Genomic DNA, 23426 nt, shown 5'->3' on the forward strand with positions numbered 1-23426 from the left:
GTGGAGGGGGTGATTTGAGACATTCACTTTCCCAGGAGTCCTTGAAATTATATGTAGGAATATGGTCTGTGCTCTATCAAATAGGCAAAGAAACAGGAACCATACGGAATCTAGTCTAGCAAATAAGTGCAATCATATTGGTGAAATCAGTATTCTTTGTCTACACTGTCTAAAGTACAGCCTGTTGGTTCTTTCTGTAATGGGGCATCCATGTAAATTTCACTCTATCATTGTGGTATTACAGATTATGGAGTCTCCTGACCTCATTCTTTGGTCAACTAATACCGTATTTACAACCATATTTAGACCCTTTGGCTATGGTTAGATCAATGTTCTTTGTGGGGATATGGGTGTATAAACATATATGCTTGTCTGAACTCATTTCTTCAGTTTTTCTCTAGGTTCAGTGCCGCCATCCCTGTGTCCAGTATGCCACCTGCAGTTGCCAACCAAGTTGGGAAGCTGTTTGGGTGAGTTGTGGAGATATGGAACTCTGCACATCAGTACTGAGGAGTTGTTCCTGCTATAATGCCCACAAGATTCCTTTGTTACCAAGCCTATTGATCACTACTGCTCTCTCCAAAGCCATTTTATTATTTATTCTTACTCTGTCTGCCTGCACCAGTACTACTCTCAGCATATTAAAGGATTCTCAAAAGCTTACCAGTGTAAACTTGGTCTGTGTCAGCCATGATGTTTAGTCATATGTATATATGTCCTGTTTTAAAATTATATAGTCTTAAAATGTGTATCTAACATTTCAAAAAATAACCATTTTAGACATGGTTTTCTTTTTGTTTTTGTTTTTAGGTACAGCTCTGGTAGCCTTGAAGTTATTTTAGCCATCTATGCCTCTAAATTTTGTATCTATTACATAAAGACAAATAATAAATGCTTTGAGGGGGGATTGTTTAGAGGCTTTACTGGGAAAATCTTTATCCCTAAATAAAGGCCTTACACATTGTAGAAGCTCAAAAAAAGGTTGCCAACTACTACCATTAAAATAATATTATTACCTAAGGAAGAGTAAGGATACTGTCTTTTTCTTCTAATGCTGCCTGTTCATGAATGGGGGAAGGGGGGGAATTCAACTTCCTGTTTGCTATATGAAGACCTAAAAAACAAACAAAAACAGATGTCAATTTCTGTAACCAATCAAGCTATAATTTAATATAGTTCCTTTTTTTTAATCTGATGTTTTTTATTATATTATTATATTAGGTCAAGATGTTTGCCATATAAATATTCAATATTGCATGCAAGAAGGATGTGTGCACTGACAAAGTATAATAGATGTAAAATGCTTAATTAAGTAAATATGTACAATACGTTATTTTTGTCTTGCCGTATACCTAGGGTAATTCACTAGATATAAAGTGTGGCAAAACAATTTCTGAGAAAATTGATTAAATTTTTAAAATATTTTAAAATATTTCCTGATGAATGGTTTACAGACTGGCCATGATTGGAATTTTTAAGTTACATCTATTTTTATTTTTCTCAACAATATTACTATATCCATCCATATAAATTTAAAGACAGAGTGCCTCCCCTTTTAACATTCTCTAGGTCAAAGTAAGGGAATGCTTCTTTATAACTGCAAATGAAGTTAACAAAAATACCTCATTAACTCTCTACAGGGGAAAACCTGAAAAATAAAAACCTATTAGAGCATAAGAAGACAACCTTCACGTTTTACTTTTCAGATGTTACTACAGGGAGTTCACCTCTAGTGGAAAGAAGTAAAGAAAGATGGAAGCGCTATAGCAAAAAAGGAAGTAAGGAAATGAATATTGTTGGATTCTAAAAACAGTAATATTTTGTAACAGAAATTTTGTCTATTGGTCCTCAGTCAGTCTCTCCTCCCACCCCTACCCCCAGGATTACCCAACTTTTCAAGTTTTCCTCATTTAGGAGCAACCTTTTCTGTAAGTAACAATAAGTGAAAGTGCAGTTAATGGACAAGTTTTGAAGGACAATAGTTTGTTAATACTATTCAGGTGGCATTCAGCACATTAAAAACTGCATTGATTTTATTATAACGTTGTAAAACTATAAATACACCGTAAATTATAGTTACAAATATGTATATATTAATTTCTAGACATTCAGGAAAAATTCGATTCCAGGGATATGTTTTAGAATACAAGACAGTTCAACGGAGAATATAGGATAGATGTTTTTTAGACTCCCCAAACATTCCTGACATATTTACTTTCTTATATTCCCCCTTTTATGCTTACTTCCATTTTAAAGTGAAAATTATATCTCTATGGCTGTCCATAAATGTTATAAAAATAACGCATGTGTCATAAATATAAACAACCTCACGTGTTAACCCTAAAGCTTACTGCAAACAGGAAGGGGCGGAGCCCCAAACGCTGCCAGGGCTTGAGCGCCGCGCCGGAGGAAGCGGCCGCAACCGGAGGCGCAGAGGAAGCACTGCGAACGGTTAGTGCCCCAGCCCCTCACCGTCCGGGCCGCCGGTCGGGGTCTGCGGGGCCTGCCGTGACCCTCGACACCAAGCACTGAGTGAGCGGCGACACCAGGACCATGGCCATGGCCATCGTGGTGGCTCCGTCTTCCTTAGCCCTCGGGGTCTCGAGCACGGCCGCGGCCCCCAGCTCGTACGGGGTATTCTGCAAAGGGCTCTCCCGCACCCTGCTCGCCTTCTTCGAGCTGGCCTGGCAGCTGCGCACGAATTTCCCGTACTTCTACGTTGCGGGCTCCGTGATCCTCAACATCCGCTTGCAGGTACATTTTTAGAGCCGTGATTACGCTAACGGTCTGGGCCAGCGCAATGGCGGACTCCCAGGAGGCCTGGCGGCGGAGCGGAGCCGCAGCTGAGCGCCTCCTCAGTCTCGCGAGAGTGCTGGGCGCCCTCCGCGGCTGCGCGCACCGCTCTTCGCCGCGCTCGGGGACTCAGAAACCCTGCTGTGACTGGAGAGGACGAGTGGGATGTTTCAGCAACCTTGAAGAATTCACTTAAGGCCCACGACAGTGTTTAAGAAGTTGTGAGTCCTTAAAACAAAATGAGGACGAACAGGATGCATAATTTAAAAAATTTAAAAAGAAGGCTAATAAGTTTTTCAGGAAGGAAATGTAAAATACAAATTAATGGTTTGGATTAAAATAAGAAATTTCGGGAATATTGGATTGAATTGTAAGCGAGATATTGAATAAGAAGCTGAAGATCTTAAGGATATGATGCAGAAGGCATATATTTCTTCATCCCTCAAGAAAAAACAATGACAAATCAGAACTTTTCAGTGAGGAAAAAAAAAAACTGTACAGGAAAAGCATCCTTCAACTATCAAACAATGTAAAATGCTGCAGGACTTTAAACAGGCTTGAAGTGTAAGAAAGTGGACTCTGTTCCAAAGCCCCTTTGAATAGAACGGTTCAAGACCTTGGCACCAAAGACAAGGAAATCCAGTTACAGCACAAAGCTTGGCTATTTAATGAGTAACATTTAAATAATTATGATAATTTATGTAAATGCTGTTTATCGTCTTTTTCTTTTAAGAGAACACTTAATTTTGGTTACAAAGTAGAATACAAATGTCACTCTTGATAATGTAAAAGTACAGTTTTCAGATGGGGATGTTGAAGGGAGGAGAGGGAGGTAAATGAAATAATACTGCAGTCCTTTTATAAAGTGGGAAGTTGAAAGATACAATCTTATTGATAGGGGAAAAAGACATTTTATTAGAGAGTAGCCAAAAAGTAGCTAAAGTAACAATGTAACTATTTTAAACAAGGAGGGGAGCGGTAGAGAACAGCAGGTCAATAAATGCCTGAAAGATGGAGGGTCAGGTGGAAAAACTGAGAATACCTGGTATGTTTGATTATAGAGTCAGAAGATGTTTAGTGTTTCAGTGAGTCTGGAGATGAATTAGTAGTCAGCAGATTTTTTTTTTTTTTTAATATGAAAAAGCTGAGGTAATTATGAATCCCAGGAAAAATTTAAAAATTTTCAAGATCTACACTGCATACCTCAACTGTAAATAATACCAGTCATAAAGTCAGTCATAATTATGTGAATACTGCATATGGATATAACAAATGATTATGTAACATTGTGGGGGCTGGAGACGTGTTTGTAATGGGGGAGAATCAATTTTTTTTTTAAAGTGTTGAACATGTTATTTTAAAAAACTGCAATAAGCCCTGGCCGGTTTGGCTCAGCAGTTAGAGCATAGGCCCTTGGACCAATGAGTCCTGGGTTCCATTTCAGACAAGGGCATGTAGCTCGGTTGCGGTTCGTCCCCAGACCTGGTCATGGTTGTGTGGGAGGCAATGTCTCTCTCACATCGATATTTCTTTCCCTCTCTCTCCCTCCACTCTATCTGAAGATAAGTAGGAAAAAAAAATTTGCCCCATCAGTGTGGCTCAGTGGTTGAGCGTCAGCCTATGCACCAAGAGTTTGCTAGTTCGATTCCAGTCAGGGCACATGTCCCAAGTTGCGGGCAAAATCCTCAGTGAGGGGCATGCAAGAGGCAGTCAGTTAGTGTTTCTATATCTCTGCCTCTCCCCTCCTCTCTAACATCAATAAAGGGAAAAACATTTTTAAAAACTGTAATAAGAAATAGTGAAGAGTTAAAAGTGGTTGTCTGGAGGGAAAAAAAAATCAGGAATGGGAAGAGAGAAGGTAGAAGATGGCTGTTTTCCACTACCAGTCTAACAGTATTATTTTGACTTTATATATTTTTTGGATTAAAAAATAAATTTTATTTTTAAAATTGTTCAGGTAATTGAAATGCATGCCACTGGTTAAAAACCACCAGAGTAAAAGGATTGGGTTTTTTAATCAGCAGAACTTAAAATGTGAACTCTAATTTTATAATCTTAGATGAGTCCATTGAGCTGCCTAAGCCCCAATTCCTCAACTATTAAATGAGGGCAAAGTACTCCTCCTTGACTGGTCAGTCTGAGAATTAAAAATAAGCCTGCTTTAGTGCTTGGTATATGCACAATAAACTGTATTTGTTATAACAGAGTATCTCAACACATGAATAAAACTTAAAACTCACTCATGTGGAATACCTGCTTTTCCAGTAGAGATTTTCAGTCCTAAAGAAGATACGTAGGGCAGTAATGCCAGGAATGTGAGGAAGAGCCTCCAAGAAGACATTTGAACTGAAAGGAGCCATTATTTGCCAAGGTAAAGATTTAAACTATTTGCAGTTTCTATATTTCCACTAACTGTGTCCAACAAACAAGTATACTCTAGGGTTGTAAAATAAGCGCCCCATTCAGCACCCTGTCTAGATTAGTCTCCAGCCAAACTATTGAACACATCCTCCTCTTGATACTTACACTTCCTTCTGCCTTCCCTACTCTTCCTGTCCCTGCTCCTCTGCTTGTGTGTTAAGGCTGAACTTGTCAACTTTTTTCATCAGGGTTTTCCCAGATTCCTCTGATCAGATTAGAGTTCATTTCTTTTATTCCATCTAAGGGTTGTGTTAATAGCAATTTTTATCATTTTCATAGGCTACCTTATTTTTGCCTAATTATTCATCATCAGATTTTTTTTTTAATATCAAGGAAGACAGATTTCTATAATCTGTTCCCCTAGTAATTACATATTGCTGTAATTGAGTATGGGAACTAAGATAGTTTAATCTAAAATGCCATAAATGTAATTTGAAGATAAGGGACTTAGAAATGGTGGGCATCATTATTCCTAGATGAGGAGGCACTAATGTCTCAGTAACATAAAAAAATGTGATTGCCATTAGCCTTGGAATGGTGAGATACAGAGATGCTTTATTTGGGTGGCGATAATGAACATGTGCCCTCTTTTTTTTGTTTTTTAACCATGTGCCCTCTTCAGCCTGTTTTTTCAGATCAGTCTTCTTTATGCTGAAGAAACTAAGGCACTTTAGCAGACTTATTATTTATCATTTCTCCACCTAGATTTGACGCATTGTGAGTAAAGATACTGTATTTTACATCCTGGAGTATCAACAAATATGTAGTAGAAACCGAATGAAAGCTCTTTGATTTAATATTTATTCTTCACAATTGCTCTTAAAACCTAGCTGTAGCCCTGGCCAGTTTGGCTCAGTGGTTGGAGCGTTGGCCCGTGGACCAGAGTCCCGGATTCAGTTCCCACTAGGGGCACGAACCAAAAAACCAAAAAAAAAAAAAAACCTAGTTGTATATTTTTCTTCCCACATGATGCAACTGAATGAAGTTTCCCAGAGGAGAAAACAATATTTTTGCCCTGACTAAACCAATTATTCTAATTTATGAGTAATTTTATTACTCTTGGCATCTTTTCAGGTAGTATCTATGAAGCCAAAGAATTTTTTTTGTTCATTGCTCTGTCTTTCCCCACCCTAGAGCATTGCCTAATGCAAAGTACATAATATTGTTGAGTGAATGCCAAATTAGTTGGTTTTTGTACAAATAGTCAATAAAGGGAATAAAGATATATTTACCCCTGGCAGCAAGGTGATCCACTCTTTTGCCCATAAATTGAGCTTTTCAGTCTATCATCAATATTGAATGGTCCAGAGATTTTTCAAGCATGACAAAGCAAAGAGGTATTGTAATTCTGACCAATAAAGAAGATACGTTGTTCATGAAGTATAACTGATAAAAATGATGGGGAATAGTGACTGTTAGTTTAACAATAAACATAGTAACATATAGCTTAAAGGTTAGAGAACAAGAATTCTTTAAAATTGAGAGTAAGATCACATGTAATGACTTGACTGAAAAACCATATCACTATCAGCATTTCAAAATTTGTACTGAGTTTTTAATACTAGGAACTATGAAAAAATTTTTATATTCAAAAGCTCCACAGCTCTCATGTGTACCCTAGGAAGAATACATTTTCATCACTATTTTTCAAATAGTATACAGTATGATTTGATGTGTAAATTCGAGTATTTTATACTCTGCTGCCTAAATTCATTTGGCCTAATTGTAGGGGAGAGGAAGGAAGGATGGAGGAACACAGGAAAGGACATTTACCCTAGGATGACCCAAACCAGCCCACTCTATCTGGAAATAAATGGAAAAATATCCTCGAGTGAGGATTTGAAAAAAGAAAGTAGAGATCAGCTAATCAGGAATTTTGAAGCTGTGCCCATCACTGCCCTGAGGAGGCCTAACTAAATTTTGTTACAAAATCTTGCAGTCTTATTTTAATGGAGGCCTTTCCTGCTGAAACATAAATAGCACTTGATAGAGTCAAGAAGAAAATAGGACTTGCACATGGAGACATAAAGGAATGGGAATGGAAAGTTTAGGAATATGGGTGCCAAAGGAGAGGGAGAGAAAAATTCTAATGCCCTAGCCAGTTTTGCTAAAGGTTAGGGCATTGGCCCATGGACCTAAGGGTCAAGGGTTCGATTCTGGTCAAAGGCATATACATGGGTTGCAGGTTCGATCCCTGGCACTGGTCAGAGTTGTGCAGGGGGCAACCAACCAATGTGTCTCTCTCACATCAATGTTTCTCTTTCTCTCCCCCCACCCCGCCCTTCTATTCTATAAAAACCCATGGGAAAATATCCTCAGGTGAGAATTCACAAAGACAAACATAATGCCAGAAACTTTGAACCTGGAAAGTAGTCTGAAGAATAAACATAGGCCCTGGCCAGTTTGGCTCAGAGGTTAGAGCTTCGGCCTGTGGACCAGAGAGACCTAAGTTGAGTTCCCGCTAAGGGCACGTACCTAGGTTGCAGTTTATCCTCAGCCCTGGTTGGGTCCTGTGGGTGGCAGCCACTCGATGTGTCCCTTTCATGTCGATGTTTCTCTCTCTCCCCCTCCCACTCTATCTGAACAAAAAATGGAAGAGTGTCCTTGGGTGAGGATAAAAAAAAAAAAGAGAAAGAGTAAACAGAAGTTTCCAGGCAAGTGAGTCAAGAAAAGAACCCCAGCAATAATGATCAGAATCCCCCACAGTTGGGTTGAATTGAGTCACATCAATCTACTTTCTTGGATGACCATGAGTGTGGAACTTCCTTGCAGTTTTTACAAGAACACTTGATAGCTTATTGCCCAGCAGGATGACCGCCAGGCCATGAATTTTCTGCAATTGAGGTCAGTGCTTCCTCACCCCCAATTCCCACAGGTAACAAATCTCAGCAGTGCTCTTGTGACCATTGAAAGGCTAAAGAACATTGAGTGCCTACAACAAATGAAAGGAAGACACTATTGAATTCTTAGTAGTTTAATTGCAGTACATCTGAAGATACCCCTTCCAGTTTCTGTCCAAACTAGGTATCAGCAGCAAACATCAGAAAGTTTTTTTACATTCTTAATGGCTTTCAGGCACCAAGTATGTGGATTTATTCACAGTAAGGTGGTGGAGTGTATCAATGAACAATAAAGAGGAATGAAGGTCATTCATATATTGAGTGAGGTAGACTGAGAATACCTTTTTATATGAACCAAAAAGAAGAAAAATAAACCACACAACCAACAGGCCAAAATCACTAATGAAATGTTGCACCCAGAATATCTTGGCTCTGAAATCATTGGCATAGTAATAGAGACTATATTCAACAGATAAAGAAACAAAAAGATATTTAATTTGCAAACAACTGTTTTTGAAGAGACTGTTTTAGCTTTTGGATAGAAAGAAAACTTTGAAAGCATCTTAAACTGAATTCAAAGAGGAATATAATTGATAGAAGCCTTAAAATTAAAAAGATCAAATTAGATCTATAGGAAAAGGAAAAGAAATTATTTTTATAACTAACTCATTTAAACGTGGGGCTAAGTAACAGAGGTACCAGTATACATGTTAATTTAAGATAGTGCTTCCGTCTTCTGAAGCTTTATCTACATTGCTGTCCTGCAAAATTGCTAAAACTGAGAATAGCCCATCTGTCACCTGTGATTTTTTTTTTTTTTTTTTTTGTAAATAACCCCCTTCTAAAAAAAAAAAAAAACAACATTGTCTACCTTTTTTCTGAATTTATCAAACCAACCATCAGATCAATTTTATCAATGAAGGTTTATTCTGGGCAATCCAACAGCATAGATCTCTACATATTGCATTAACCAATGGCACAGGTAAGTGGATGGTATAAGTAGAGGTTTTGCAGATGGCCCCCTTGTTTCTACACTTCAATAAAGGAGGCTCCTGGCTCAGATGACATGAGGTTTAATCAAGAACAGCTGATAAGATACCTGGATTAGGAAAGATTCATCAACATTGTTACATTCTTTGAAATCTGTATTGATCCATGTATATTCCTCCTGAGACCTTTCAAGACAACATGGCTTGAACGCTAAAATATCTTAGCAGTTCTAGGCACTCAAGCATGAGCCTCTTTTGGCATTAGAAACCAATTCTTTACAACTCTCCTCGGGTGTGGGCAAACTGAAAAAAATAAAATTCTTTATTTCAAGACTTTAAAAAGTTTCTTTTGGAAGGAAGTAATTGGCAGAAAAGCAAAGACCATTTTTCCATTAATTTGGTCTCGGAATAGAACAGTTCTCTCCAAACTGCATGGGACTAGCTATGGATGTGAGAGCAGTAGCTTTTCTTGGATCATGGCTGAGGTCTCTAACACAGCCTCTTGCTATGGAGAGAGGAGGCACAGAGCTTCATCTCAGAATGCCAGTTTAAGGGGAGAACGCAATACATCAGTAAGCACTGCCCAGCCTGGTACCCAGGCTTCATCTTTTAACAGTCATTTTCTGTGCTACTATTTTCAGAAACAGGCCTCTGCTTCTTAGAACTTCACCTCTCCAAAGTTAGTACATAAGAAGTGAGGACTTACTCCTAATGAGACATTTACTGCTACATCCCACTCATAAGAGGCAAGGGCTGTACGTAGTTGTTTAAATTATTTTTTATCTTGGTCATGAAAGAAAAGTTTAGTAACATTAAAATGCATATCTTAAAACTAAAGATGCTTACTTCTAATAAGTACAAGGTGATATTCAGCCTTTTATCTGAAAGGGATACTTTCTAAGCCAAACTATCCTCAGTATCTGAACCTACATATAGCCAATGTGATTAGAATTTCACCTTTCCTAAAGCAAGATGATCCCAGGTATGATCATTAGGAAATTTCTTTTCATTTTTTCTTTTAGTTTTATGAGATAAAATTGCCGTAGAGCGCTATATTTAAAGTTCAGGGTGTACGGCATAATGACCTGACTTACACATATTATGAAATGATTACCACAGTAAGTTTAATTAACGTCCATCATCTAGATACCAAAAAAAATTTCCCTTGTGATGAAAACTTAGAATCAACTGTCTTAGAAACTTTGAAATATACTATAAAACTGTTAATTTTATTAATCGTGTTGTACGTTAACATTCCCAGTACTTACACGTTTTGACCACCTTCATCCAATTCCCTCAGTCCCACTCAGGAAATTTCATACATTCAGTAAATTTTTCTCCTACTCTGCAAAGATAGCTTGGATTCCTGATGATAGTCTGCTTTTTTGTTTTAAAAGTTATGTCTGTTATGAGATTATGAGTGTCTAGCATTTTTATTCCTTGATTGATTTTAACTTAAGATTGTAAAAATATTTTACTTGCTTCAACTTGGAATGAATTTTTATTTCTAAATAATCATGTGTTTTCTCCCTGGCTGGTTTTGCTCAGCAGTTAGAGTGTCAGCATGCGGACCAGAGAGTCCCAGGTTCAGTTCCTGCTAAGGTCACCTACCTCAGTTGCAGTTTGTCCCTGGCCCTGGTTGGGGTTGTGTGGGTGGCAACCAGTCAATGTGTCTCTCTCACATTGATATTTCTCTCTCTTCCTCCCTCTCTCCCTCCTGCTCTATCTGAAGATAAATGCAAAAATGTCCTCAGGTGAGGATAAAAATAATAATAATGTGTTTTCATCACATATAAATATAATAAATATTTGCCAGGGCATTAATAGACGTTGCATTATATATTTTATATTCATATTGTCTCATTTTTTTCTTGTTACTAGCAAGTGTTATAATGACAATGATGCTTGCTTTTTAAAAAATGTTGAGTAGCTTGGCTGGTGTGGCTCAGTGGATTGTCATCCCATGGACTGAGAGGTCCTCTGTCAATTCCCGGTCAGGGCACATGCCTGGGTTGAGGGCTTGATCTCCAGTGGGAGGCGTGCAGGAGACAGCTAATCCATTTGTCACTCTCACATCAATGTTTTTTATCTCTCTAAAAGAATCAATAAAAATATATTTAAAGAAAAATAAAAAATGTTGAGTAGATTGTTAGTGTATAGGCCATTCTAGGGAAAGTTTGTAATGCTCAGTAATATTTAAAAGAATCTAGTGAAAAAAACAAGTAGAGGTAACACCATATTGTTTTCCATAGTGGCTGCACCAGTCTGTATTCCCACCAGCAGTGTACTAGCATCCCCTTTTCTCCACACCCTCGCCAACACTTGTTGTTTGATGATTTGTTGATGGCGGCCATTCTGACAGGTGTGAGGTGATACCTCATTGTTGTTTTAATTTGCATCTCTCTGATGATTAGTGATGTTGAGCATTTCTTCATACATCTCTTAGCCATTTGTATGTCCTGTTTGGAGAGGTGTCCATTTAGTTCCGTTGCCCATTTTTTAATTGGGTTCTTTGTCTTTTAAGTTGTATGAGCACACTATATATTTCAGAAATTAACCCCTTATCTGATGTATTGTTTGCAATTATGCTCTCCCATAGAGTGGGTTGCCTTTCCATTTTGGTGGTTGTTTCTTTTGCTGTGCAGAAGCTTTTGAGTTTGATGTAGTCCTCTGTGTTCATTTTCACCCAGTGATCCCACTTCTAGGAATATACCCTAAGAAGCCTGAAACACCAATCAGAAAGAATATGTGTACCCCTGTGTTTCTAGCAGCACTATTTACGATAGCTAAGATCTGGAAACAGCCAAATGTCCATCAGTAGACGAATGCATAAAAAAGCAGTAGTACATATACACAATGGAGTGCTATGGAGCTGTAAGAAAGAAAGATATCTTATCCTTCGAAAGGATATAGAGAGACCTGGAAAGTATTATCCTAAGCAAAACAGGTCAAACACAGAAAGACAAGTATCATATGAGCTCACTTATTTGTGAAACATAATGAACATAACAGTCTGAGGAATGGGGTAGTCCGAGAGATGTGGAAGTGGGGTACAGACTGGCAATCCCCAGAAGAGGAGGCGGGGGGAGATAAACCACAGAGCTCATATGCATGTATGCATGAAAAATGGACATGGACAACAAAGCTGGGGACAGGGCGGGGGGAGGGTGAAGAGGGGGGATCAGCGGGGGGAAAAAGAGAAACATCTGTAACAAACATAAATTTAAAAAATAAAGAAATGGATCTTCAATGATTTAATTCTCTTAGAATATAGAAAATTCTAATAAAGTCTATGAAGCTGAAGTTTTCACCCTTTTCAGGTGGCAATTAAGATGCCAACAGTAGTCCCAAGTCAGTTTGTCTCAGCTTGCTGATTCCCAAAATCAGCATAAATAGTCAACATTAACATGACAAATTGGCCTGCTGTTTCCACACTATAGGAAACACCAACCTATCAATGCAAATGAAGTATGAAGAGGAGGAGGAAAGATCACCATCTTCAGGGCCCTTTTATGGGCCTCTGTGCAGAAGTCTCTAGAGCTGGAATTCATCCATGCATTCCTGGTCTGTCTCATCAAGGAGAGGAATAAAAGGAGCAGTGAACTCAGGGACAAAAGAAAGGGAATTAAGTCGGGGGAAAAAAAAATAGAAACAAGCTCTTAAGATAGAGTTTTACTTACATCTGAAGACCATGTTGGGTTTCTTCCGCGTATATTACAGACTTTGATCCAGAAATCATTGAATGAATCTATTAGTAATACAAGGTTCAAAAAACATGAAGAACAAGGACTCCAGTGGAAGCATAAGTGGCACTTTGCTAATTTTCCACCTCAGCCAGGCAAAGCAGGGGTGGGAAACGTTGGCTATTTTAGAGAAACAGAAAACTAGACAGGTGGCAAGCCAGGTAGCTAGGTGATTGGACAGTATCCAAAAACTATCAATAAATTTTGCTAGTTTATCAATAGTATATAAATATGGCCACAACACCATCAGAAATGTAACAACTTAGTGTTATCCAAAGAAGAATGATTCTGGAGAGAGCCAGGCTGGTGAGGATGCAGTCAGCTGATGGGAGTTTTTCACTTCACCCAGTCAATGCGATTAACCAGTGCAGTGAGCCAATTCCCCAACATTCCAGTTACAAATTCTCCCATTGCAGCTATCAGAAAAATATTTTCAGTTCCAGATGGCATTTCTGTAGAAAGAACCCAGAAAGCTAATATTAGCTGATTGACTTTTTACTGTCAAAATGTTGTAGAACAATATCCAGTTTGATACTTTGCACTTTTATATCTAAAATGCTCAAAAATACTCAGATACTATCTCACTTATCTTTTGAAATATATTCCTTTTATTCCAGCCATAGGTCTGAAATATAAGCAAGGAGATTCAGTCTCACAGATCTTTTTTTTTTTTTTTTTCATCCTCACCGAGGACATTTTTGCATTTTACCTTCAGATAGAGTAGGGAGGGAGAGAGGAAGAAGGAGAGAGAGAAACATCGATGTGAGAGACATCGACTGGTTGCCACCCACATGACCCCAACCAGAGCCAGGGACGAACTGCAACTGAGGTACATGCCCTTAGTGGGAACTGAACCCGGGACTCTCTGGTCTGCAGGCCAATGCTATAACCACTGAGCAAAACCCAACAGGGCCAGTCTCATAAATCTTAATGAGAAACATTACCATTATTTTCAATCAGCTACTGATTTCCAAATTAAACAGTAAATGTGCCCACTCATCACTGGCACTGGCAACAATTTTACACTTGTGAGGACATCTGGAAAAGTAAAGTCACGTATGCAAACATGCAAATATGAGATAAATTTCTTTACACTGATTTGTACTTTCCTTTTCAATTGACCGTTTGACCAAAATGCAACACAGAAGGATACTATAAAAATCTATATTTAACAGTTAGTTCTAGTTTCTCTGGAAGCTTTTTAGTATTACTTGAAGAAGTGGATAAAAAGGGAAATGATTTTCCAGAATTATGTAAAAGCATATGAAAGGGTACCAAGATCAGACCTCTCTCTAAGATTATACTGTGAATTTGTGAGTTTTATTTCCAATAAATTACTACCTATTTGATTCTGAATAAGTTATTAGCTGAGAGAAAAACAATGGTAAGAAAAATATAAGGTAAACAAAAAAGCAAAAAAAAAAAAAAAAAAAAAGGAACAAGGGTTAGAAGGAGTTTTTCCTTTTTATTAATTATGCTTTTCCTAATATTTTTTGTCCCATAAAAATAATTTAAAGTAAAATATATTTTAGCTTGTTCTTTTGCTTCAACAAACAAGTATCTCTAATATGGTGGTTTTTCAACCTGATTGTAAATTGGAATTAACTAGGGGGCTTTAAGTATATATACTGTATTAATGCCTGGGAGGCACCCGTAGGAATGCTGAGTTAATTGGCACTCATTGAAAGCTCCTTAATGTGTGCTTTACCATGCCTCCTAAACCCAGGCTCAAAATCTTTCTACCCACAAGCTGAAAATCTATGAATATTCTCCAGGAACAAGACAGGATTTTGCCCACTGATTCTTTTAAAATTATATATATATGTTTTTATTGAATTTTTTAGAGAAAGGAAGAGAGAAATAGAAACAATGATGTGAGAGAGAAACATCTATTCTATTGGCCGCCTCCTGCATAGCCCCCACTGGGGATTAGCCCACAACCTGGGCATGTGCCCTGACTTGGAATTGAACTCTCAGTCCATGGGATGATGCTCAATCCACTGAGCCACACCAGCTGGGCCACTGGTCCTCTTACAATGTATTGCCTATTCAGCCACTTTTGACTCTGGTTGATAAATAACCTGTTTCATGTTGGTCTCTCTCTGTCAATAGTGACACTCATGTCTGAGGCACTCACCTGGGCCCATACTACTTGTGGGAAACCCTCTCCCCTTTCAGGAATTTATTCACCACATCTAATTCTGTGGCTGGACCAGCCCTGTGGTTCTTATGATTGTGAGATGGAAACCTCAGCAACAGCCATCAAGGAATTTTTTTTTTAACAAACTCACCTTTTTATTCATTTTATTTCATTTTATTTTATTGGTACATGCCCCTAGCAGGAACCGAACCCAGGACTCTCTGGTCCACAGGCCAACGCTCCAACCACTGAGCCAAACCAGCCAGGGTGCCATCATGGAATTTAAAGAACAAGATTTATTACTCACAAGTCCTGGAGTGTACACAGTGCACCCAAGTCCACACGTGGAAGTCATAGGTACAGGAAGAGAGAAAATACAGACTTGGGGTTTGGTCTTTATTTGGGTTGAGGGTGGGGTACCAAGGTTTCACAGGTTCACTCTTTATTGGTAAATTTAAAACATACAAGCAGGAATTAGGGCTCAGGAAGGGAAGAGCAGAATCACTCAAGTGGTCAGTAATCTAGGTTACCCAAGACTTTCTAAATGGGTAATTTTATGGGTTGGAGCAACCTGACTTCTCATCTAGGGGTTTTACTAATATCTATGTCATTCACTTGGCAACATGTTTGTTCAAGATGGATGTCTTTGAAACAGATACCTCAGCAATCAAAAGCTTAACTCAGGCACTTACACTATATGACTTTGACAACCACAAAAACTCCATGAGGGAAGGGTCCACTTTGTTGTTGACCACCAATCTATTTTCAAGTCCTAGAACGGGATGGGGGGGGGTTGGCAAACAGTAGACCCTCAATAACTATTTGTTAAAGGAATGAGTGCTAACTTAATTGGTAATCTTATTGGAAACACAGAAAAAGAAAAAATGAACAAGACTTGGCTGTGAAACTAGTATAAAAGCAAGAAAAGAGGGGAACTCCTTAAAACTAGGGGAAAGATTGCTGTACTAACACTGAAATAACCAAGACTGCTCTCTAGTCTTTGTGGTTCTAACCAAAAGTCATACAGAATCATAAAAACTTGCAGGTCTAGCACCCAGGATGGGGGGCGGGGGGCGCTTGTACTTTTCTTCACGAAAGAAAGCAACTTCCAGCCCAGGGAACTGGAGCTGTGTAGGAAACTCTAGATTTCATGGCAGTGGAACAAGACGGCCTTAGAGGTCTCTGATGTTTCCAGAAATACTCTGAAATGGTATAGAAGGCTACTGGAGAAGAGGACTCCACTGGTAGGCATGGTTTAGCAGTTGACAAAAGCCAGATAGCAACAAGTGAGAGAGGAGATGGTTAGTCATTAAAAAGTCCTTGAGTTCATAGTTAAAGAATCCTTGAATTCATAGTTTATAGTTTTAAAATTTCATTAAAAAATTCAATCTGCCCTGGCCGATTTGGCTCAGCCGTTAGAGCGTTGGCCTGCAGTCCAGAGAGACCCGGGTTCGGTTCCCGCTAAGGGCACGTACCTCGGTTGCAGTTTGTCCCTGGCCCTGATTGGGTCGCGTGGGTGGCAATCACTCGATGTGTCCCTTTCATATCGATGTTTCTCTCTCTCTCTCCCTCCCACTCTATCTGAACAAAATATTGAAAAATGTCCTCGGGTGAGGATTTAAAATATAAAAAATAAAAAATTCAGTCTAAAGGATATACTGACAAATATGCAAATCACCTTGTGCTGTGAGTTGAATTCAAAGTCCAAGCTAATAATCACATTTTTAAAAATTTGCAATAACTACAGATCTCTCTCAGCTCCTGGGTTGAATTGCCTCTACATGCTTCATTTTGTAAATGGTTGTGTTATATATTTATCATGAAAAAAGCATCATTGTATGTATAAATATAAGGTAGATTATTACAACCCATTTGGGCAGACAACAGTTAATTAAATCTATGTATATGCCATGGTGACAGTCCAAAATAATTAGTCTAAACTTATAATGATGACCATAACCAAAATCAGAATATTTGTGAATGTTGATTTTATAATTATCAGTAGAAAGAATGACATTTCCTCCAAGAAATAGTGAGAAAATACATTCAGAGGTCTACTTTAGCCTAATTTTTTTAAAAATCCTGACTCCTGGGGTGATTTTGAGTATATACTGGTAGAGTGATGAACTACTACTTATATGTGAATATATATAAGGTGATTCAACTGAAGAGCTTACGAGCTCCTATCGTTAATATACCTTTTTTGACTTGAAGTCTTCCTGTTTCCTCAGTGTCTGTGACATCTCCAGTGAAATAACATACATGAGCTTTCTATTGGACTCTTTCTATTGTCTTTCCCCTCCCTAAGCCCACATTTATAGAGCTCCCATTAGTCTCATTGAAGCCAGCAGCAAATGCTCCCCCCAGCTGTGATGATCTGTCTGATCCTGTCAATAGCAAGCTTTTCCATTTACTTATCAGCAGAGAAATAGGCTCGTGGTTCTTTTTGAATCACAATTTGGAACTTTCATACATTGAACTTAGCAACATCTCCTTCGATAGTCACTAAATTAAAGTACTGGCCTTCGTGTTTATTGAGGTAAAAAGAGATCTTGACTGTTTCTTTGGCTATATCCTAGCCCAAGAAATAATTAGCTGGGGCCAGGGCAACAGCTTGAAGGGACAGATATTTCGTCTTTCACAAATGGAGGATAATTGTCCAGCTTAATCACTGCTATTCATGAACATCCTTTCATGTTTCATTGTACATTTTTGTTTCATCAAGCATACTTTTAATTTTCAAAATTGAGGGCTATTTTTTTTTTTTTCTTAAAATCTTTGAAGGGAAAACATATCCCATTGGCTCTTCCTCATGGCAAACCTAAGATAAAGCCAATGTAACTTACTAACACCAACCCTGTACTAACAAGCATTCCAGTATCATACTCAAAATAAAAATGATTAGGATTTCTTTAGTCTTCAAATGCTGCATTTATATTGATTGTTTTTTAAGTAAAATTTGAAAAGCTATAGTCTGTGGCATGGGATTTGGTGTAGAAGGAGACAAAAACATTTGCCTCTAACATGTTTCTCAAATTTATCAAACAAACTTTTCAAACTTTTCTTATGAATATTGGTCCTAAGGTCCTGAATAGGACATCAATTACTCTAAATAACATACCCAGTGTCTCAAATGACAAAATTGAGAATGACTGTATGATGATGCAGATGCCCATGCAGGATGTCCCTGGCCCGGAGGAGATGGGGTCTAATCAAGATCTTGCAAGGAGAAGCCACATACTGATGGAGAGCAGATAAACCACCTGAGACACTGAGGAAAATAGCATATCCCTCTCTCTCAGAGATCAGTATAGGTATGGGTTTCTATCTGCTATATACACTCATTAGGGTTCAAGAAAATGTGTCTTGCTGTGCTTAATAGGTCTTTTCTGATGCCATCAGCAATAGACCTAGGGATCAGAGATACAACTATTTCATTAGTAGAGATGAGTTATTTGTTCCTCTCCTATGAATCACCTGGCTGGATAAATTGAAATAAAATGATTACACCCAAATTCTTAAAATGAATGTTTATTTGGTGGGTGAGAGAGGGTAGTTAACAAGAAATCAGTGATAATATTTGTCTTTCCCCAACACTTTGCTCACAGGTTAGGATATGGCCGTGTCAGTCTTTCTTCTCCATATTGTATGGGACTAGCAATGCTTGTGTTGGGAGTAGTACTTCTTGGACTGTGGATTGGCTGCTGTTGAGTTCCCCACAAAGGCTCTTGTTATGGAGAAAGTGGAAGTGCAGATCTTTGTCTTACCTGCCATTCAAACATGCAGATTACAGTACATCAATTGCAATAACCCCAGCCTATGGCTTGGTCTTCCTTTACTAGTCCATTGTTGTGCTTCTTTGTCAAAACTAGGGCCCTGTTCCTTGGAGTTCCATGTTCCTAAGATGGACTTGGTTACACATTTACTCCTTTACCCCTAAAGTCCACTTATCAGAAACAAGGGTTACCCATAAATTGGCTCAATTACTTTAGGTTGCTTACTAAAGAAAAGTTTAGTAACACTAAAAACTAAATAATATTTTTGGTCATCTATAAAGAGAATGAGATTATCAGATTATCTTAAGTTATTTACATGAAAGAATATCCAACAAACTCAATATCTGAATCAAAATGTATTCAGCTTTATTTGTATATTACCTTGTACCAAGGCAAGATAATTACAATGATATCAATTACAATGACAATCTTTTAAAATACTAAATTAGTGTCCAAAATAATATATGTACACTTTATTTTATAAAATGTTAATTACTTAGTAAAATAAACATTATATTTTAATCATTAAATCTATTATCAATATCATTCTTGTTACTGATACACAGAATTACCACATAGCCTAGACATGCTTACAGTTTAGTTTATTACATATGGTGTAGAAAGACCGGAAAAATGTAAATTCTAACATCATTCTCAGCTCCAAGGAACAGCCCTAGAGCAGTGCCCTTGCCTATGGCTCCATTAGTATTAATTTAAAACCTATGTATTTGTCATCATTTCATTGCAGCGTTTTCTTTGTTTAACACAATTTGAAGAACACATCAAAGGTAAACCATGTAAGAGAATTCTTCATTTTTTAAAGAATTGCATTATCTATACATGTATAGCATGTACAGTATTTGTACAATATTATAATCTATGCCATCATATTTAAAATTTTAAAGTATACTTTCCCATCCTTAAACTTGTTTACAATGTGTAGCTACTTTATCTGAATGTAGATCATTAGTAAAAACAGCACTATATATAGTTATGCACGTCCAAAATCTATACTATGGTATTGTTATAAATTTTGCTTTCCATGCCTTCTCTATTGACCTGTTTCTGTTTGTTTCTCAAAAACTCTAGAGATCAGATTATAACAAAATGTATGTGTACAGACACAAACATAATCATTCTCAAAATATAATTGTGATATTTTTATAATAAAAATATGAGTGGGGTTTTGAATTAAGGTATAATTCTCCTATATATTTTAAGTCTATTATATAACATGGTAGAAATATCAAATTCTGCCACTCTGAAAATGTATATTTCATATCCTAGAATTTACCAACATTAATAAACAGATACATCAAAAATATTTATGATTGGGAGTTTCAGATTAAGATTAACATTATAAGCATGTGTTTCAAATTTCTATTAAATATTATTTTATTTTGCACTATAAATATTATTCTTATTCTTAAACATCTCATTCCCTTATTATTAATAAGACCTTTAATGCAATGCTTTTTCATTCAATAAAAATATCTTTAAGCTATGAGGTCACATTTTTCCCTTCTATGACTTTAGTTGCTCAATTAGCATTTTTATCAACATTTTACAGATCTTGTACCTGGTCAAGTTTGTAATTCATCTCAATTTCTAAAGAACAACATGCCTCTTCCCTCACATATGAGTTCCAGTTACATACATCTCTTGCATATAAAATTAAATAATTTAGATTCTCTTTGAAAAAACATTTGAGATTTTTAAATATTGGAAACCAATGTTTTAAACAAAAATTATTACTTTCAAAATTATATTGGCTGACCGTGTGTGAATGATCATCAAAAGCAACCTGTTCTAGGGGACATTTCAATTATACTTGAACCCAGTAGGAAAAAACAACAACTGCAGGAGTGAAAATCAATCTTCAGAGTCTCCTCATTGTTATTATCTTGAAAAGACTCTAGAAAGTCTGTCTGTAAAGTAACAGATTTTCTCTTTTAGTTTTCAGAATGCCAGAGGACCTTCAAGGCTGTCTGTCTTAGCTTGCTGTTTCCCCGAATCAAAAGAAGTGAGTGGACTGAGGGAAAGATATAGATCGCTAACATGGCATATTTTGAAAACGTGTTCATTGGAAATATAAGAAAAATCCAATATGACATTTCTGTGGAAAAAAAATTAGCTATGAAAAGAAAGAAGAAAGACATTATCATTTTTATGGCCCTTTTATGGGCCTCTGTGCTAGAATCCCTTGAGCCCATAGAGTTGAGTTGCAAGTTTCTGATATGTCTTACCAAAGACAGAAATAAAAGAAACAATGAGGCCAGAGACAGAACAATAGGAAACAAACAGGTCAAGCTAAGAAAAAGCATAATTTCAAGACAGAGAGTTCTACTTTCATCTGTATATAAAGTCAGATTACTTTTATTCGTCACATAGACATTCAAGAAGAGATCAGTAAATTCTTCTAGCAATACAAAGTCAGAAATCAGAAAGAACAAAGAAAATCCAAGAATCACAAGAACCACTTTGTTTATTCTCCACTTCAGCCAGAAAAAAAGAGAGTGAGAGAAGTGAGCTATCTTAAGGAGGTAGAAAATGCTTAGGCAGGTAGCAAGCCAGGTAGTCCAGTGATTAGTTATTCTCCAAAGGAATGAAACAGGTTTTACTAGTTTATAAGTGGAAATGAAATGTGATGGTATTACCACTGTAACTGATTCAAAAAATAATACCAACAACTGAGTAACTCTGGAGATAGCCAAGCAAGTGAAGAGGATGTCAGATAAAGAGATGTGTTGGTTCTTGAGCCATCCAGAGCAGTTTACCAGTACGATGAACATATTCCCCAACATTCCAGTTGTGAATCCTGCTATTGACAGTAGCAGAAAGATTATATCCAATCCAGTGAGCATTTCCACAGGGAAAAAAATTCAAATTTTTAATACTCTATCTCAGTGATAAATTCATAGTCAAACTGTTGCAGAATAGCATCCACTTCTGATATTTATCTTCATTGCTTTTGTTTGCAGTTCCAGTCTTAAGTAGAACCTTCTGCTGTTGGATAGAGTCTCATAGATACTTAAGGAAATCTTCCTGCTTTTGTAATTTTGATCTTAATCCAGAAAAATCTGCTAAAATATACACTGCCACATACTTTCATGAAAATGATTTTATTTCTTTGAAAGAGCTACTAATTTTCAAACCAAACAGTCTGTGTGTCCATTTATCATTGGCACAAATGGAAATTTTCCACTCATGGTAATGATTAAAAGGTTAAAGTCAAATATGTTAGCATGCAAATGTTGGTCAGATTCTTTTTCACCTATTTGTACTCCTCACATGAGATACTGTGCCATTTGGATCTAAATATTTTACTTGTTTATCAAAGAAACCTCTACAGATAATTAAATAATTTAGTTATTATTCAATAAATATATTTTGTGAGTACCTGTTATGCATCAGACATTTTTATAAATGTAATATAGGTTACTACAAAAAAGAGCAAGCTTTAGGAAATCCATAGAATAGTGAAAACGCAGAAAGAAACAATGACATAAAACGTCACCATAGCAAAAGTTAAAAGCATTTCCCTTAAGAATTGGAACAAGGCAAGGATGCCCACTTTCACCACTCTTATTTAATGTAGTATTGGAAGTCTTAGCCACACAAATCAGAAAGGAGGAAAAAATAAAAGGGATCCAAATGGGAAAGGAGGAAGTGAAACTGTCATTATTCACAGATGACATGATACTATATGTAGAAAACCCCAAAGACTCCATCAAAAGCTTACTAGACTTAATAAATGAATTTGGCAAAGTAGCAGCATACAAAATTAACGTCAAGAAATCGATAGCATTTTTATATACCAATGATGAACTCACAGAAAGAGAAACTAGAAACACAATCCCATTTACCATTGCAGCAAAAATATTAAGATACCTAGGAATAAACTTAACCAAAGAAATAAAGGACCTATTCACAGAAAACTATAGGTCATTGGAAAAAGAAATAGAGGAAGATATAAAAAAGTGGAAGCACATATCTTGTTCATGGATTGGAAGAATCAACATCATTAAAATGTCCATACTACCCAAAGCAATCTATAGATTCAAAATACCAGCAACATACTTCACAGAACTAGAACAAATACTTCAAAAGTTCATATGAAACCAAAAAAGACCTTGAATGGCCACAGCAATTTTGAAAAAGAGGAACAAGTTTGAGGGATCACATTACCAGATTTCAGGTTATACTACAAAGCCACTGTAATCAAAACAGCCTGGTATTGGCACAAGAACAGACATATAAACCAGTGGAACAGAACAGAGAACCCAGAAATGGACCCAAGGCAATATGTTCAATTAATATTTGACAAAGGTGGCAAGAGCATACAGTGGAGTAAAGACAGCCTCTTTAATAAATGGTGTTGGGAAAATTGGACAGCTACATGCAAAAAATGAAACTAGACCATCAACATACCCCATACACAAGAATAAACTCAAAATTGATAAAAGACTTTAATGTGACTCATGAATCCATAAAAATCCTAGAAGAAAATGTAGGCAACAAAATTTCAGACATCATACGCAGTAGAATTTTCACTGATACATCACATAAGGCAACAGAAACAAAGGAGAAAATGAACACATCAAACCCAAATTTGATGGGACTACATCAAACTCAAAAGCTTCTGCACAGCAAAAGATTGAATCATCAAAATGGAAAGGCAACCCACTGTATGGGAGAGCATAATTGCCAATGATATATCAGAT

General features: G+C 37.1%; 2 protein-coding genes and 1 pseudogene across 4 annotated transcripts; 1 reads left to right on the plus strand and 2 right to left on the minus strand.

Annotated features, from left to right (window-relative positions):
• Positions 1 to 2395: 2395 nt before the first annotated feature.
• SMIM10L1 (small integral membrane protein 10 like 1) lies at positions 2396 to 20712 on the plus strand. 3 transcript variants are annotated; one of them, XR_004958366.1, is made up of 3 exons: positions 2396 to 2754; positions 5059 to 5164; positions 20659 to 20712. XR_004958366.1 is itself a non-coding variant. In XM_036252839.1 (2 exons), the coding sequence occupies exons 1-2, from the start codon at positions 2554 to 2556 to the stop codon at positions 5059 to 5061; spliced, it is 204 nt and encodes a 67-aa protein (XP_036108732.1). In that variant the 5' UTR covers positions 2396 to 2553; the 3' UTR covers positions 5062 to 6034. The 3 variants fall into 3 exon arrangements, 1 of the variants encoding a protein (XP_036108732.1); XR_004958365.1 differs by lacking the exon at positions 20659 to 20712 and adding an exon at positions 7812 to 7851; XM_036252839.1 differs by lacking the exon at positions 20659 to 20712 and having other exon boundaries at positions 5059 to 6034.
• Positions 12334 to 13236, minus strand: LOC118624493 (annotated as a pseudogene).
• Positions 20655 to 21566, minus strand: LOC118624492 (taste receptor type 2 member 42-like). The gene has a single exon (XM_036252838.1). The coding sequence runs from the start codon at positions 21564 to 21566 to the stop codon at positions 20655 to 20657; it is 912 nt and encodes a 303-aa protein (XP_036108731.1).
• Between the last annotated feature and the right edge of the window lie 1860 nt (positions 21567 to 23426).

Source organism: Molossus molossus, unplaced genomic scaffold (assembly GCF_014108415.1).
Source record: "Molossus molossus isolate mMolMol1 unplaced genomic scaffold, mMolMol1.p scaffold_m16_p_10, whole genome shotgun sequence".
Classification (NCBI taxonomy): domain Eukaryota; kingdom Metazoa; phylum Chordata; class Mammalia; order Chiroptera; family Molossidae; genus Molossus; species Molossus molossus.

Excerpts from the sequence above, each read along its gene's own strand:
- LOC118624492 (XM_036252838.1), bottom strand. The coding sequence starts at position 21,566 with ATGCTCACTGGATTGGATATAATCTTTCTGCTACTGTCAATAGCAGGA.
- SMIM10L1 (XM_036252839.1), top strand. The coding sequence starts at position 2,554 with ATGGCCATGGCCATCGTGGTGGCTCCGTCTTCCTTAGCCCTCGGGGTC.